Source organism: Saccoglossus kowalevskii, chromosome 17 (assembly GCF_978046115.1).
Source record: "Saccoglossus kowalevskii chromosome 17, keSacKowa6.1, whole genome shotgun sequence".
NCBI classification, from domain to species: Eukaryota; Metazoa; Hemichordata; class Enteropneusta; family Harrimaniidae; genus Saccoglossus; species Saccoglossus kowalevskii.
In genome coordinates this window covers 14,686,087-14,705,492 of record NC_140657.1, presented here as the reverse complement: position 1 = coordinate 14,705,492, position 19,406 = coordinate 14,686,087, and the positions used below count along the sequence as shown (strand labels likewise).

The 19,406-nt window shown below is 36.4% G+C and overlaps 1 protein-coding gene across 1 annotated transcript; it reads right to left on the bottom strand.

The window, feature by feature from the left end:
* Positions 1-10,406: 10,406 nt before the first annotated feature.
* Positions 10,407-19,266, bottom strand: LOC100370619 (TNF receptor-associated factor 2-like). The gene is made up of 8 exons (XM_006820774.3): positions 19,135-19,266; positions 15,736-16,111; positions 15,341-15,416; positions 15,125-15,223; positions 13,623-13,787; positions 13,357-13,428; positions 13,135-13,221; positions 10,407-12,826 (listed from the first exon to the last, which is right to left on the bottom strand). The coding sequence occupies exons 2-8, from the start codon at positions 15,906-15,908 to the stop codon at positions 11,819-11,821; spliced, it is 1,680 nt and encodes a 559-aa protein (XP_006820837.2). The 5' UTR covers positions 15,909-16,111; positions 19,135-19,266; the 3' UTR covers positions 10,407-11,818.
* Between the last annotated feature and the right edge of the window lie 140 nt (positions 19,267-19,406).

Below are 19,406 nucleotides of genomic sequence, written 5' to 3'. Positions count from 1 at the left end.
TATGACACGAGTGAAGTTGACCAATAGGTGATTGCCATATAGAACACGCGACCTGCAATTTTTCATCCAATGCTCGTACCAGTGATTACGTGTACCATGCCCCTTTTTTGCATTATTATGCATGTCTGCCTTTTATAAAACAAGGTAACAACATATTCAATCATTAAAAAACATAATTCACTAATCTGGGCTCAATATCGAATGCTTGAGCTGTGAACTTTAATAATCGCTGTTGTGCGGTCACTCTTGGTGCATCGCTGTCACTGATGCGTAGCTGCCGTTCAGTGCATATTTAAAATTAGTTCGATGGCGAAATAAGCTTACCGAAAATAAAACAACGCTATACCCTTGCAATACTGCAGCTACCGATGCGTTGTTAATAACCAACTTCCCGGGTGACTCTGATTTTGAACAATATTTGTACAGCCGGCGCCGGGGTGCGATAACTCATAAAAATAGGCTCGATCAAGCAAAAGTTTCAATATGTTCATGAATTTTTTTATTTTGTATTCATAAAGATTTTTCAAAACCATCACATAAAAATTACGTACTATTTTACACTAAAATAATGTTGATGTGGCTATTTGGCACTCGAATCAACTACGAACACTATAAATAATGTTCGCGAACGAGAAGTGTGGTACGCGGTGTGTCCGAAAATGGAACACACTGGGTCATACCCCGTCTATATTACAGTTTCGCTAAATGGTGGAAACTAGGAAAAAAATTGAAAATTGTCATTAATCCTGGCTTATCTAACACTTTTGCCTAACGCCCTTACTGTGAACTGATAAGAATTTGGGAATGATTTCAATTATTTGCACAGACCGACCAACGCTCGAGACGGAGGCTCTGTCCTGGGCTCCGTGTGGTGCGTTGAAGCTCAGACTAGTAGGTTGAAGAAAGGGCGCATGGAATCAACTGCGGTGCTTGCGTCAAATACACATTGTAATTGTATCAAGTGACAGTATTAGTTTTGACCAACAGTAGTTTTTGTTCAGTAATATGCCACAGACAAGCTTGTATAGTGGAGACTGTGGAAAGGCCGCCAAAAATTGCATCGGCGATTCTTTGCGAACTGCAACACAAGGCTACATAATATTTATGGCCAGTTGTCACATGTTACGCCAACCTTGATTGGTGCATGATTTTAAAGGCGCCTCCAATCAGAGCTACGGATTTTACCGAGTTAAAGTACGCAATGTCTCAGTGCAATCCAGCACGAGTTCTTGGGAGAGTATGTTTATATCGAGCTCGCGAAACCGCGCGATTCAGACGATGCAACAGCGCCACCAGTGATCGATTGAGTAAATGATCTGACAACTTAAAGCAAGACAATTTTTTTTTGAAAGTTAACAGAGGAGGGGAGGGCAAGGAGGATAGCTGGTACAGCTTAATAAAAACGACATTTTTTACAGGAAATAAAATGAAAATCCCATTTATAGTAAAAAAAATAGGTGTTTACACTTTACAGATAAAGCAAATTCCTAATTACATTTTACATTTTTATAATGATTTTGATAATTTGAGTTTAAGAATAAAAATTGAGAATTGTGTATGGTACAAATTACAACATTTAATTTGGTAAATGCTTTATACGCTTACAAAAAATAATATTTTCGTACAAATTACGGACGAATAAACTAGCTGTTCACATTTTACAACTTGTCCATGTATACGGATTTACTTTTTTTATTTATTTAAATTACATTATTACGAAAATAAAGACAATTGATTACAGCTTACGAAAATACCACTTGCCGACCCTCTTAACAAGCAGCGAAAACGTAAATCATATTATATGTTTTGCGATTAGACTAAATACTATTCTGTATCTTTATTCATTCAAAGAATTGGAAATAGAATTCTGTGAATCATACACTGTAAAGCATTGTTCCATTGCTTCTATTGGATATAGAGTTAGCGTAACCCCTCTCATTCAATATGCAAAATTGACAATACTGCTGTAAATTTTCTCAAGGTCACAGAGGTTAGGATGGACGTATGGAGTTTCAATTTGAGAACATATCATGATTGGATTAGGGCTTTGCCAAATTTAGTAAATGCTGTCATAACATCGTGGTTGGCCTAACCCATCATTACTTCAGGGAGTCAACGAGATATAATTTGTTTATTTCTAACATTCCAATGATTTCTCCACAATTACACGTGAGCATGAAACATACCCGGTAACTGTGTTATCAAATTATTCTCAATATATATATATATAGGGTATAAGTATTGTTTATGTTTTTATCACAATTGTTGAAAAATCAAAGGATCAGACATTTCGTTGAATAATTATTGATCTCTCTGAATTAAGGATTAAATGACACAATTTCCGTCAAACTTTATCATCCATCCAACAGGCGGATTTTACCAGATCATGTTTTTTTATATATTATGTTCACTTTCGGTTTCTTAGTAGCGTGGGCCGGGTGAAGATATATGTATGGTCGTTAAAAGTTATATGCTCGGTTGCATCATTGGAATGAAAAGCATATCACGCTGACACGGTTTGCTTTTAGCCTATATTGATATTGCGAATTAGCAATTTGAGTACAAGTAGTAATAGCTCACACAGTTATCATGTTGCGCATGATCGGTGGTGAGTCCAATTACAAAACGAAATACAGCTGGTGAAAAGAAGCAATTATTGGCTTTCGAGGCTAAAACGTAAAGACGGTAAAAGTATATATTAGCAAACCCGATTGAAGGGTGCAGTCGTTCATGAAATTTGCACCGGTGACCAAGAATCATTTGACTAGTACTTATTCAGTGAGTTATCTTAGTCATGTATTGTTTGAATCATATTAAACATTTCCATACAGTGCTTAAAATATTACAGGTATGCATAGCAATAAGGTCATACAACGTTGTTTTTTTTTAAATGACGATGGGCTTGTAGAGTAGATACTACTTACCAAATGTCACATCGATTGGACATATCATGAATAATTGGTCGATTTGCGTTAATCGCAAAATCGAAGATGACTTCCGAACCATGCACCCAATGAACGATCTGAAAGGGTGACTTTGATGAGATTTTTATGAAGATGTGTAATTGTTACGTCAATTTCCGAGTTCCACTCTGTCGTGTGTGTGCGGGGGGGGGGGTGTATTTCATTCGCGATAATGAACTGTTGGGAGTCCGCGTACACAACCGGAACGCAGCCCACTGTCATAGAGGGCGCTTAATATACATAGGTCACGTGACAAATTTCAAATGTCTGCTATATAATTACGTATTTCCGATAGGCCAGCAAAACTGTTATTTTGAACACCGTAGCCTTTGAAAATTAAAATTTTCTGCCATATATAATGAAATCTAGTTCTTTTGTGCTAAATAGTGCGCTTGATTCGGGCCACTAGTATTTTTAGAATCGCCACACATCATTTTTCCTCGTCGTTAGATGTAGATGATGTAGCACGATAACTAAGATATCGTTAGAAAGCCAAATATGTCGACTTTAAGCTCAGGGATTTTCTTAAAAATCGCTCTGCTTATAAAAAAAATGAGACACTTCCGAATCTACGAGAGTAAAATGGTAGAATGTATCTTCGTTTACTTGTACTCTAGATTTCGATTTTTTTACTAATGATCCATGATTTCACGCTATAGTGTACTTTTACTTTTACTTGATAAATATCATGAAGTTCATATATTACTTTTTTACTGATTTGACTATGATGTGTTGTACTTGTTTTGTCGATTGTTTTCAGTCATTAGTTTTGTGTTCTTGTACTTGTAAATTTCCCTACACGACGTTTGTAAACAGATCCGCCATTTATTGTTTCCACTTTACAGAAAACACCCATTCCTCAATGGTAGTATGCGCTTATATGTTTCTGCCATGACATATATGTTAACATAATAATGCGATCAGTAAATTGATCATAATGATATCAAAAACTGAAATCACAAACAATCAGTAAAATGTGAATGTTAACGAAATCTGAAGTTAAAGTTTAGCTGAATTTACAGGAATTAATTTAATGAATTAGGCATTGTAACTGAGTTATTGTGCTAGCCTATTTATATACATATAATCTGCATAGTAACTAACACACATTCAGAGTTAAATGATTACACAATATTAACACTAGCAACGCCATGTTTTCTGGATGCTTCTGTCATGATTTATATTTTCATGCGTTTAGGTGAGGCCGCTTTTTGCAGTCAAAGCGACTTTCACTAATGACCCCTGGATAATCCACACCTGCTCGTAACTTGTCATGATCAGGTTCATTCGTATGTTAGGGAATTAGTAAATGTAACAACTGGCTGAGCCTATAAATATGAGAGTTATGTCCCGACACCAGGGGCGATTAATCAGACGTTACGGTGTGTTGATTATTTTGCGTCTCGAGCTCAAACACTTCTCTGTAATTGGCTAACAGTTAGTTTTGGCAAGCTCACCACGAGGCAAGAGTCTTGGTGCTGCCTGGGGAGCGTTACAACGCGGCTGAGACCAAATGTGACACAATTCGATTCACTGTGTGTCTTTGTTTGATAGAAAGGTGGAGAATTCCCCGAACTTGGTACCTCTGACGTGAAGATTTAATAACACTCAAATAAATCTTTCACACTTCCATGCAATTAGTGCCAAGATTATGTAGCAGGCCATTAATAATACACGGGACAATTAATATAACGAACAGTAAATGAAAGAACAGATAGAAATAGACAGCAACGCAAATGATGATAGTTTATAAGGCTATGATAAGGATAAATGTCATTTAAAAAATTGATTCTAATTTATGTACACAAGTTACCACTCATTTGGACGTCTAATCCCGATCTAAAAATAACTGTGTTCAATTTTGCGACTGTTTCATCTTAACAACCTTTCAGGGTGAAAACTGTAAGAGATGGATTTTCAAATACTAACGCTGGAAGATGTAACATTGACTCAACTCAATCAAAATTATGATATATGTTTTATTGACTTTTGGAAATGGGGCTTTGTGATTAGGAATCCCATTTTTTCATACACTTTCAATGTAGCCGTATGACAGAAGACAGGGTTATTTCACTATATTTTTATTTTTAAATCCTTTTTTATGAAAATGACTGTTTTGGTAATTCTAAAAACGTAACTTTATATTAGCCGTACGTTAGAAATATTTGTTCCAAGCTCGACACTCCAGAGATAAGCGCCAAGTTGTCAGAGCTAACACAATTATTTTTTGAAGTTTACACTATACTCAACAAGAATTCGAATAAAACAAAATACACTGGAACCCTCAACTTGACCTCAAAACGCCACAATACGAATAGTAAGCAATGCTGGTCTCTTTGGTGAAAGTTTCGAATTAAATTCAGCAAGAAGACAGCCAAACACTAAAAGATTCAGAGACCGCTCGATAAACATGTCATGCTGCGCCAACGCCATCAGTAGACAGAAAGTAGCACGCCAGTGCAAAGGTCAAAATTGCAACGCCCGCTGAGTTTAGCACTTATATTTTTATATTAAATTATGAATTCAAACATACTTTTTGTCCTAGTCAAAACAGAAAATGTAAAAGTGTTTTTATAAAAAAAAAATGCGACAATTACAAATACGCCAAACTTAATGTTTTGATTTTGAAAGGTGAATACGAAGGTCATTGTAAATTGCATGATATTTTCATAAATTCGTTGATTTTTGATCGAAAACCTATAGGACTAAGTTGCATTTGAGTCCTGCATATCAGTTCATCATTTTGAATTATGATTTTTGCCCAAGATTCTAAAATAACACAAAAGAAAATACCGCGGTAAATCACCACATCACTTCCGCATTTATATAAAAACAGGATTTCGTGCCGTTGGTGGCGCTACTCAAATCTAATAATCGCGCCCAACAACTGTCAAAACGCTTGGCTGCGTTCCGGCTTTACAGTACATATGATAAAACATATGGATGTCATATTGATGTATGCATTTAAACTGAATGGTGACGTCATCATTAAAACAAATCGTTCATTTGACACATTATGCGCACTACTGTCTAAAATAAATGTTTCCGTTGCCAGAACTTAATTTTGTGAAAAGGTAAACTGTGTTTGATTTCATTCGTAGAAATGTAGCAAATAACAACCTTTACATTACGTCGAGTAAAAAATTGTGTCACTATAAAACAGTAAAGAGAAATACGAAAAAAAAAATGTACAAGCTCTGAAACGTCGGAATTTGATTGATATGACTGTCAGTTTGTAAACTAACTGAATACATTAAAAATAACAAGCCATGCATGACACAGTCCCGTTAGTTATCAAATCTAAAACTGACCACCAGTCGGCCATTTTGAATTGACTCGTCAAACCAATACATCTGTGAATCTATGACATGATGTGCAATGAATATATAAAATTTGAAAAACATAAGTCAAAACATGTCAGAGATATAGCTCTAGATTCACATTCATTAAAACAAAATGGCTGATCAGATAAACAAATGACGTGCATCAGGGTCATATAATGTCCAATGTGTGTACCAAGTTTGAACAAAATCCATCTGTAAACAGCCGAGAAATGGTAGATTATGATTTACAAAAATGGCTACCATTCGACCATCTCGATTCAGATCGTGAAACAAATTGATGTGCATATGTATAATATTATGTATGATGTATGTGTGGATCGGTCCAGGCGCACGCACGGACACACGCACGCACAGAGGTCAATTCATTCAATTTTCGGAATGCTATGTATCGTGAATTGCTACTCAACAATGTGTATAGGTATGCAAATGACACTTGTGAAATGACACAAGTCTGCCATAGGTGTGTGCATTTCTCAATATCGCGTCCCGTGCGTATTGATATTCCAAAAGTATAGTAACCCACCATGTGCGCCAGCTTAGGCTGGAAATGGAATCTTCACAATAAACTAGGACCTCGTCAATTGAACCAGCAATTATGAACTGGTTGAATATGGATATTTAGATAACTTACAAATGGTAGCCAGTGTCAAATTACCACTAAAACTATTTCTTGAATATTACTATACATATTCCATAAAGAGGGTGCAATTGGTTTTACAAAATCTAAGGTGGCGATCGAATCATAAATCTGTTTCAGTCACTTGGTAGAGCGGAGTAGAATGTACAGCAGTTATCGGACTTTGTTTTTTTTGAATGAGTGCTAGCATAAACGCTATGTTGCTTAGCAATGCATGTACATCGGCTGCTTATCTTATGAAGTGTACTTTGGACTAGTACGTTATAAACACAGTACAGGTATCCAGCGCACGATCTGATAATGCATCCGCGCCCTTCAAACAGCTATGTCACATGTTATAGAAATGCCTTCTTTAAGTAATTGTATTAGATTCCTAACATTTAACGCTATTGCAATACATATACACATAGCGCTTGGCTTTGGCTCTTGGAGTTCAATTGCAAACATCATATGTGTTATCCTAAGGCAATTCAGCATTTTATGAGTTATCCATTGCAGGTACCTAATACTTAAAAAAATAACAACGATGGAATGTCAGAACATATTCACATAAACGTGAAGTGTTTAGATATTCCATTGTGATATGTACTTAACAGGTGTGTGTTAAAGTCTGGTAGTAAATAATATGTAGGGCAAAGACCACTTTAGACCGTCGACAGTCCTAGGGCCTAATGTGATTGTGTTTCCTAGACATCCCAACGCCAAAGGCGTTTGATTGGAAATGCGAACCATTTCACGCGAGGGACTTTAGTCCCGAGAGACTTTCCCCGTCTGCAGGTTTCCAGTTGATATGAATAATTCATAGTTGATGCAGACGTCACGAAATAAATTATATTAACATAATGCATGCAAACTTATACTAAATGACCCCTGAATGCGTTGGTTGTTCACGTCAAGATTTCAAGGTTGTTAGTAACATGATATCAAAAACTCCCCGATCGCGTATAGTACAGTCAAAACAAACTTTGCGTAAGTCGTGGGCGATCCTAGTAGCCGGCGATTCCTGACCCTTTTCACGATTGGCGACGATCAAATGATAGACATCTGCGCGACTATCATTTGCATATGAAATACCCGGATCTGGTAAGAAATCTTACCAGTGAATTGCTGCACCGGACATTCGGTCGTGCCTTACGGCACTCCATACTTCCTGTCCCAGCGTTCGCAATTTATTTACGTTTATTACGTCTATAAACAATATTTATTAATAATGACAGATTAATATTAGGTATGACCGGCTGTCGACAGTCTAAGACCACTTGTGCACTGGTTTTACTTGGCTGAAACCCCAATCAAACAATACGTGTCATTATATATTTTCAAATTAAAATCATGGAACTGTTTGTTGACAGTAGAACTGCCATCATCTCTCATAGTTATGAATTAATGCATATAATCTCGTAAAGCAAACACTCAATTTATATACTCTCAATACAATTACCATAGGTTAACAGCTACTTGCGATTTGTGTTAACAAGATATTCCCACTTTGTGTCCACCTAAAGACAGGCGCACTGTCGACCACGCCACTGTCATTGTCCTAAACAGTTAACAATGGAAGATAGTGAACACTGACTCATATTGAATAGATACTAATAATGTACAAGCCAAATCAGCATAAAGCGTATGTAACCATGGTTCGAAATGGAACCTCATTTATTCAATAAGTCATTTACAACTGCGAGATCGCGCGAATTACGTAAAAGACGCGCGCCGAACGTCCGCCGCAAATATCAGAACGATTTGATTTTTTGAACTCGAATTTGTTTATTTCGTTACTCACATCGAAAGGCCGATCTTTGACAGAGAAATATTCCGTTTGAATACCCTTACGTCATCAAAATTGACCATCATCAAATGTGTACAGTATACTTTCGCGTTTGTCAAGTCCCATGCGATGTTCGTCGCCACTACAACGCTATGACTTTTGTTAGTCCCGTTTTTACGTTCGATTTCACGCATAACGAGTGATTTCGGACTGAACGGAAAATGTTCTATTGAGAATGTCCTCGAAAACAATGCTTTACACTAGTGTTATACAAGGCAGTGAAATATACTACACCAGTCTTCTTGCAACCTCCATATGAGTTTAAATTGTATTAGACAAACACATTTTGTGAAATACAGTGAAAGAAAGTGATTTGGGTTGTATACAATGAATTATTAATAAAAATTAGTTTTATATAAAGATACAATGAATAATGATAATACTCAACTATCATCGATAGTTTGACCTGAAGTGTTTATTCATAGAATTTCTTTATTTGTAATTTTCCAATCATTCTCAATATTATTAGTATTTTATTATATTCAGCCAGAGAATATACACATAAATTGCCAATACTACATCTGAATTAAATTCTGTGATAAATGTCCATTCACATGTTCAAAAATATATTATCGTATCGAAAGTGTATTGTATCGTACTTGTCAAGTAAAATGTATTTTATAACAGTTTTTTAACCGTCGTCACATGGCAACATTGGAAATTTTTTATTATTACTGTCACTAGTATTGATAGAATATTGTGCTGAAGACTGAAGCACCACGTGTTTTTATTTCTGGATGAAAGAACAATCTAGTAATCTAGTCTTACACCTTACCATATCTCCCATCAGCAGCTTTATAGTACACCTATATAAGGCATTTTGGTGTCGTCTGAATTCTCTCCACGTACATCTTTACCATCTGTACCACCAAACACTTCCTGCTCGGTGTTTTGTCACAACTGCAAATATCCAACCAGCCTCGTCGCACTGAGCATCCAAGCAGATGATTTCTCGATTTAAAAAACATGGTACCATTGTCTCGCCAAAACTGTGTGTACATTTCCCCATGCAAACCAATACATATATGTCGATTATGGTGAAATGTTATGCCCCCTACACTGACTGTCACGTGATATCTACTAATCACTACGTGCATATACACCATAGCATAGTGTGTCACCGTACTGATTGTTTGGCGATAATGTCATGTGTGACTGGACATAATGTTACTGTTGCATCCATAACGTAAATCTCATCGTTTGTAGTCCCATACTGTCGACAATAATTGTAAGTTTTTAACAGGTTATGGTCATATACGTTCCATTACAAATAGCCAGGTGATCGGTTAAAATATTCCTGGGAAGCAAATGCAAATTGTTGGCGAAATCCAAAAATGGCGGATAAATCATTCGGCTGATCTGAATTATTTGTTTGCTGTGTGAAGGGGTTCTGTATAATGTGCAGTATGAAAAATTTGAAAATAATCGAATAAATAGTACATCAATAACAAAACAAACTTACAATTTACAAGGAATCAAAGATCGTGGCCAGGTTTTAGGGCGACAAAGAAACGACGGGAGAAGAAAAACAATGGGGTCCAAACGAACTTTGACCCTAAAAACTATTGTTATTGAACACCAATGGAATCAGCCAACCTTTCAATACTCAAGTTCATAAGACTCACAGACGTCTGTTTGCATATACAAGTCTTCCAGTAATCATATTTATTACATTCATTCACTTAATTCCAGATAAAACCCCATAATGTACTTAGAAACAGTCGGGGGCATTTGTTTGAACCTAAGCTTGTTAGGAAACGTATGTTAATATAGCGATACTGATCGACAAAAATGCTTTACAGAATCACATTGTACAGTGAAATTTATATATTTAAAAATATTTACAGTCCACGCGTCAAGTTTACAAATAAATCTGAGTATTACAAGTTCATGTAGCTCTTGGGTAAAATATCAAGTTACAATGTATTGATCATCGGCATATATAAAACACATAATTATGCATTTTTACATACATTTTTAATCAATCGGTAAATAAACACCGTTAGAATTTATTTTTTGGTGAAAAATAAGGATTAACCATATATACTTGTTGTCTACCTTGTCGTTTATGACTTCTCCCCAATATCTACCACACAGACAAGGCAAATGGCCGACAATTATCCACAATATGTAAACCCCAGAGGTTTAAGACCAAAAGATCTCATGTGATTCGAAAAACAAAAACAAACCATACGTGTCACCTGTGGTTTATAATTCGTAACCTAAATTATTTAAAATCGACGATCTACCCCAACAAGTGATACTGATCGGCCAAAATCACGTCGAAAGTACAAAATCTCTACAAAAAATTGGTTGGTCGGATAATTTGAATGGATCTCTTCACAAAACCAAACTAGCAATGCCAGCGGTATCTAAGTACGCTGTCCAATGAATATTAATGAACTTATAGTACATTGTGCTACCAGTGTATAAAGTGTATTATTTTATTTTGATGAAAAATAGATAATATATCCGTTAAATAATATCGTTGATTATTTTGACAACAGCTTTAGTTGTTATTTTAATCGAGCGAAACTGTAATAAATTCACAGGCGGTAAAACCTTTGACCTTTCAATGTGTACCGCATGTAAATTAAAACATTGCTGTCTTTCGGACCTAACTACAACAAGTTGTGAGTTGCTTTACATTAATATACATGTATACATATGTATATATAATAACCACGTGACTACAGTGTACACAATACAATACTATGATTATGGGTGTTATATATGTGTACATCATCATTTTCATAATCACGTGGTTCAAAACTACTATATTTCACTGCATTTTGCTATACACATTTTTATCGCACACAGTATTTAAAATCCGCACGGTACCTCTGCAATTTGGTGTCTGAAAACAATCATCAATTAATATGGTATTAATAATATTGCTTACAGACCACGTGCTGAATGTTTACTAATAGAGTAACAACACAAACATCACACAAATAATTCATAATGAAACAAATAAAAACAATAAAAAGCAATGTACTGTAAAACATTGTGAAACAGCCATCGGAAATCGGACCACCTCTATTTACTACCCAAGGTCAGTGACGTCTACAATAATACGGATAAATGCAGTATCATCTTTCACGTATTCGCATCTACCACTGTCAATAACACTGAGTGGCATGAATAAAGGACATCCGGACGCAATGTTCATATCTCCTGTTGGACGCTTGAATGAACTCGATGAGGGATCTGGTCGGAACGCATCGATCACGTGTTCCCTATTAGATTGATCCAACCACATCAGAGTGACTTTCAGTCTAAATGGCCATTTTAAGATTGCGTCATATTCCCCTTTCATCACTACAAAGAACAGAGACACGTGATTTCCTTTCCCCATACCATCCCCATTCAAATAGAGCCTAGCACATAATTTGTAACCATGGTGACTGGTGAAGAAATACGGAGAATATATAGATGGTTTACGGCCTGAAATTGCGTCACGTCTCTTCCTAGCAAAATCGGTGATTTTCCACAGCAATATACCGTCGTATGACGTCATTTCAAGTGCCTGTATCCGTAAATCTTGTTCCGCCAATGATACATCTTTTAGTGCTATTATTCGATCCTGTGATTTGCAATTATTTTCTAATATCCGAATTTGTTCTTTAAACTGATCACTTTGGCGTTGTACAACGGTTAGATTATCAGTAGTACATTCTGCTTCGCGTGATAACACAGAAACTATTGCCTCATATGTTTCCACCTTCTTTTCTAACTTGACAATGTGTGCTCTTAATTCGTTTATGTAGTACTGTTTATCATTACCTAATTCTTTCTCCTCAGTTCTGATATTCTGTTTGGCCAGTTGTTGGCCGTGCTGCCTCATTTGGTCCTCCAGATTGCCAGTGGTTTGCGTCAAACTTTGAATCCGCGTTTTCTGTGATTCTAACAGTGTTTTTATTTGTTGAATCTGAGTGCTGTATTCTTTGATGTTATCTTTGATGCTGTCTAGTTTTAGTATTGCTTGGAGCAGCAGGTGTGCGTGGTGTTGGACTTCTTGTTTGTTGTGGGCACTTTGGCCATTCTTCTCTATCTAGAATTGACAGATCATAGGCAATGCTAAAGTTTTGTAAATGTATGATATGGCTTCCAATCAGTCATAGCATATGATAATGTGTCCACGAAAAGTAATTTTGTTAATTTCACGTATGTTACGATTCAATACTGATCATGGCTGTTTAGATGTACTCTACCGTTTTAAAGACTTTATTAACTATTGCATTGTCTGGTATTACTCAGACCTAATACATGGTGACTCTAGAGCTGGAATAATAATACAATGCGATTGATGCAATCGAGGCATACACTATTTAATTTCACTCCAAATGTAGATTTACTTACCAATGTCGAACAACCCACTTGTTTGAATTCACAGATTTGTTTCATATTTGGACAGTCGCCAGTTTCAGTGTTTTTGTGGTCTGCGATCTAATATTGGCAAATATAAAGATATATTATCTGAAGTGTTTCAACAATCACATAATAAAATGTAGTAGTGTGTATCTGTAACTTTTTTTTCTTTTTGAGTGAAACGCGATTGTCGCCAATTACACGTAAACTCACCTTTTCCCGTAGTACTCTATTCCCACACCAATCGCATGGAATCCGCACTTTTGGACATTGTGCATGATGAACCTTAAAAATTTTAATATTTTTTTTAAGATTTGTTACATTTGTCATTTTTTTCTATTTTTAAACATTGCTTAATATGTTATTTTTATATATTGATTTATTCATTTTCCTTGCCGACTTCTACCCACATATAATAGCAATAATTGTCAGAATTTATATATTAGCGTATACTGATTAGCACAACATTTAAAACATACCTTTAATTCTCGATATATATAGTCGTTATTGCAGTATTGACACGTTGTTTTCCTCATACAGCACTCTTCATTTGTATGTCTTAACCGGTTCCCTCGTTGTATTTCTTGACCACAGCCTTCAACGGGACACGTTATAACGCCGAAGTCGCACAACATTGCATGATCCTAGAATCGAAAACCATTTAATGTATCTAATTATAATGATATAAAATACTAAATTCCCACCAACCTACAATGGATGAAATCTGTCCGTAACTCGACCAGTTGTTTTGACCGGATATGCTGAATTGATCGAGTTACGAAAATCGAGTTCCGAAAACATCGAATTATAAAAATGACCACGCCCAAATTGTAACTCGATATTAAATTACCAGTTACGAGCAATATACATTTTTGTTTTTGTTTAATGTCCATACTTAATAACTCGATCTGCGATTAACACTTAAACGGATTTTTAGTTTGTTTGACGTTCAAATTTAGTAACTCAAACTTTAATTTACAGTTAACTGACCTTTGAGTTACGGGCAACATACAACGTTAAACTAAAAAAAAAACATGTTGCTCGTAACTCAAAGCTCTGTTAATTCAAGTTCGTGTTACTAAATGTGGACGTTAAACAAGAATAGCAATTTATGATTCTCGTAACTCGATGTTCGATTTACTGTTAATTAAACATTGAGTTTTAATTTGGGCGTGGTTTGCAACAGTGAGAGTGGTTTTTAAAATATGGGCGTGCACTCATTCACTGGTTCTAAATAGAAATATTCAACGCAACGCTGAATTCCGGACCGATGATCATCAAACACGGGTGGGCGCAACCACCGCAATTAAAAACAAAATTATTATCGCCGTATCGCCGGTGATCACAAACGGTGTAGATCGAATCCCGGAGACCGAATATGTGTACACATTTGTGACAGACATCATTAAACGCCATATCCCCACGTTTAAGCCCCCCCCCCCCGCTATTATTATCAGCTAACATCATTGGTTGGAAGATAACACAATTTAAATACAATGCAATATTCAAATTAGATTACACACTAAATAGGGAAACATGTATAGTACCTAAGCCCGTGCTAAAAACAAATTTGCGTGAACGCTTAGCACGGGCTAAGCACCCAATTCGGTGCCATTTCAAATATGTAGAACTAACTTGTATACCTTCATATAGTAATCATAGTTAAACGGATTGAATATTTTTTTTTATTTTTAACACGTTTGGACATTCCTTAGCCCATGCTAAACGCTGTTTACTCGCGTACGTGAACCTAATTGGGTCTATCAGATATGCAAATTAGTGAGATTAGATTAAATTAGTCCGTACTTTGTGTAACGTTAACAATACTATATACTAGTACTCTTTCTTTATATGATTACTTTATAGTTTAATCCAGTGATCCAGATGAGTTTATATACTAGTTTATATATTATTACAACTTAAAATATCTAATATCTTAAAATATCTATAGAAATGGTGCATATTAGAGAATATCACATACCTTATACTGGGAATAATATCCACTCCACACGCAGCCATTATAAACGCATCTTACTTTTAATCGCATCATTTCTCGTGCAAGTGCTCTATCAGGAAATACCTAAACATGTGAACATAAAGAGTTTTTTATAAATGGTGAAGAATTACAACAACAATAATGAATCTCCCACGGCGTCATGTTATATTGTTTGAACACACGCCCACAATAATATCTTACCGTGTTGATAGTCAATGTATTGTTGTTTGGTTCCAGGTCATCTAAATACATCGGGCATTGGCTGCTCCCTGTGTCCCTGCAAAAGGTGAACTTGGCGTAAGCAATATGTCATCCGGTAAGTTCATTTCACTGAATTTGATATTGGTTTTAAAAAGACATGTGTTAACGTTTAATATTGCTTAACGCAGAATTTAACGATCTTCCATATGAATACGTGATCAAGAAGCGACTATGTTTTTACCAAGAATCGTATCCAATAAACACATTGTTCTGATTGGTTGTAGTTCTGTTTTCTAATTTGCATACTCAACGCACGAAATATGGTTTGGTATCACAACTTTTTTTCCGTATATGCTGGCGCACGTACATCTATACATTTAATATATTTAACGTACCTGATCAGTACATCAACACATGTTTTACAAAACCGATGACCACAACTACTCTGTACCGGGTTGTTTAACACTCGTTTACAGTGTACGCACATGTACTTGTCGTCTTGATCTTGTTCGTGTAAGATTCCAACTGGGTATCCCGACTCTCCCGATTCTAACTTGCTCAAAGCCATCGTATTTTCCACCTTTTGTTTTACAATGAAATATGTGTTTTATTTGTGCTACCACGATCGGTATGTTCTGTCTGACTTTATGGCGCGGCTTCCTCGTCTTGGAGTTTTTCACTTGTAAGCTGAGACTGCGAAATATTGTGTGTAGAGACTTCGATAGTAGACTTGTATTTAGTAATACGAGTATGGTGAATACTATCATCGATCTGTATGGGAATAATATAATTTGGATGTTATAGTAGAAAAAACTGCAAAAACACACGTACATCATGTTATTCAAGCAAACCTGGTATGACCATTGGAGTTGCGCACTTTGATAGAAAACCGGATAAATGTTGATACCAGCAGAAGCTTTATCTTGAAAATTCATTGACCTTAGACGATTTCTCTGAAGAGAAACTCGTGTGTTAATATGTAACAATTTAGGGTCAGAAATTGCAGACCCTACGTCGTACGGTATACTGCTGTCAAGGTTTATATTTACAAATGCTGGGTAACAACGATAAAAATAGCACTACTAACACTCATCCACCCCAAGTACGAGATAAAAAGCACTTCCTGTTTCAACAGATATGGCCGCCAAACCAGTCTAGGTAAGTTTCCCAGAGTTAGAGTAGTATTACACGTGGATAGTTTTCCAAAAAAAATGTAGATCGATTGATTTTAAAGTTCCGGGGAATTTGAATGTAAATTATTTCATGCTATTTTCCGTTAATTCAACATTTCTAAATTAAGGTAGCGGGACTATTATTTGCATCCCATCAAGGTCTGTTTTAACATGTGTAGGGGCATCCAAATGTGTAAGGCTATTGGAAACCAAAATATAAAAGGAATGGGATAGCTATAGTTCGATAAAATCGACAGATGAAAACACCAAAATCAATGATTTTTTTTTCAGTGGCTGTGTGACCTTGTGTCTGACACATTCATATGCAAATAACTAATCTGTGAAATAAACAGGGGCGGCCACAAACCACTCAAATGTTTGGAAACACTCATTGTGTGTTAGGTCGCTACTGATAACACATCCTAACATGATTGCTTTGTCTTGTGTTAATCTTTGAAAATTATAGGCACACAAATTAAACCTGTGTTGTTGATTTTGGAAAACACTACTGAAACTACCTTACTTTCCTTCAAAAAATCTACATTTTAATCAACTTACATGACATTCTAGGTTACGTTGACTTTATCAGATGAAAGTTTATAGTGCATTTCATCAATTAATAAATAAATAGATGTGAAAATCGTAATTTTCAACACAAATAATAGTCTCGCTACCTTAATGCATATTTTACCAGTTGTTAGTACAATATAGAAAGTCGGGTAAATCAAGTATCACGGTCTCTATTATGCAGAAAGGGGTTTTACAAGTCAACGGTTTTCTAGTAATAGTCCAGCAAAACTAAGACAGAGAAAGGTGAAGCAAGATCTGAACTATACCAATAGGGTCTTAACAATGTCACTATGGTAATAACGTATGATTTGTTGTTGAATGCATAGCATTGAGATGTTCTAACAATCCAGGTACGGCCCATTGTTCATGAATGATATAAAACATATGCCAACCAACTTACGGCAGTTCACATGTAATTTTGGCCTGCAATTTGGTATTGTAGAACAATTTCAACAATTACGTAGTGTAAACCTGGAAAATTGCGTGTTTTTATATTTAGAACTTAACGTCTACGTCACGTGCGTACTTTCCTTAACGACAACAATATGATTGTCTTTCTCCATTGTTCATTGATTTCTGCCACCTTCTAAGTATTGCTATTTACTGCTCAATCAAAACAGTCATTGAACTAACAATGAATTTAATTTATGACCATCCATGACGAAGTAAATAGATCTCTAAAATTAGTACGCAATGTGTTTGTCTATGTGTATAAAGGATAAGCACTGTTTTCAGGGGCGGATCTAGGATTCTGGAATAGGGAGCGGGGATAAGTTGGCCTAAGGCCAAGTTCGCGAGCGCCGATGGCGCGAAGTCCTGTTGGTTGTTAAAAATAGGGGGCTGCGATCCCCTCGGCCCCCATCTAAATCCGCCAATGATTTTGGAAGAAGACAAGGGGAGCAGCAGCGAAGATCAGAGCAACAACGAGTGATTCGACATTTAATATTAGCTCGATTGGAGACAAATGTGGCCGGGGCTTCTACCAACAAGTGTTGTCGGGGTTTCTACCGAGTTTGGGGGACTCAGCAATCGTAGATCAATAAGTTGGCAGGCTAGAGGTACGTGCGTGAATTGTTGCCAGGCGGTAAGGGCGTACACAGAGAAGAGTTACAGATACATGTAGTCCAGTATGTAACGCTTAGTAGGTTTAATCTTAATACACAGTAGATCCAATTCATGACTGATGAAATCACAAACTATAAACGAATCTATGGTGATGACTTTATCATAGTAGTAAGATTGGACGGTTCGCTGACAGTCCATTTGACTGCAGCTCCCCTCGTCACCAATCGAGCTGATAATAATGTCGACTCACTCGCTGCTGCTCTCTTCTGGTCTCCTTCCAAAACAGTTCTTATCCTTTATACACATAAGCAAACAAATTGCGTAGTTTCTAATTTTAGAGATATATTTACTTCGTCATGGATGGTTATAAATTGAATTCATTGTTAGTTCAAAGATTGTTTCGATTGAACAGTAAATAACAATAGTTCAATTACTGTTTTGATTGAGCAGTCATAACAATGGTCCCTACTTAGAAGGTAGCAGAATTCAATGAACAATGGGGAAAGACAGTCATATTGTTGTCGTTGGGGAAAGTACGCACGTGACGTAGACGTAAAGTTCTCATTATAAAAGTACGTAATTTTACAGGTTTACAGTAGCTGTTTTTATTTTTTAATTTCATTCAGTCTGAACATTCACTGTAAAAGTCACCGTTTGTGGACTTCGTCATACCGGGGGGTAAAAACGGACGTTCAGAAAACTGACATTACAACACGGAAGTAACAGGATTTATAATATTAGTAAACAATTCCTGCCTATATTGTTATTTTGTGTGTGTTTGTTTTGTTTCCTACAAAATAAGTTGACAGCTCCGTCATTTGACGAACAATAATAATCAATACGTGATCTCCAGCTCCATGCCATATGAGACCAGTATAATGTTATATAACCCAACGACCGATTTGAAGCCCCTAGAGATCGGTAAACAAATCACACCTAGTATGCAACTAACGACGATTGTACAATTCAAACGAGGGTGTTACTTACACTGCATGTAAACAAAGGGTTAACCTGTACTCCTGCATACGTATATGTCGTTCAAGGTCACCAAGTTCGTTTCGGTAGCTCAAACCACTCGGAGCATTGAATGATCAGCGACACCGTGCAGACCCCAGTCATTCCAATGACCCGTGAGTGGACTTTAACCCCTGTTATCGTCGCCGAAGTCTAATTTACATGTCTGTATGGCAGTTACGTACAGTGTCGGCGGCACGGGGGGGGCAAAAAAAATTGAGGGCGTCGCCCCTCCAAAATCAAGC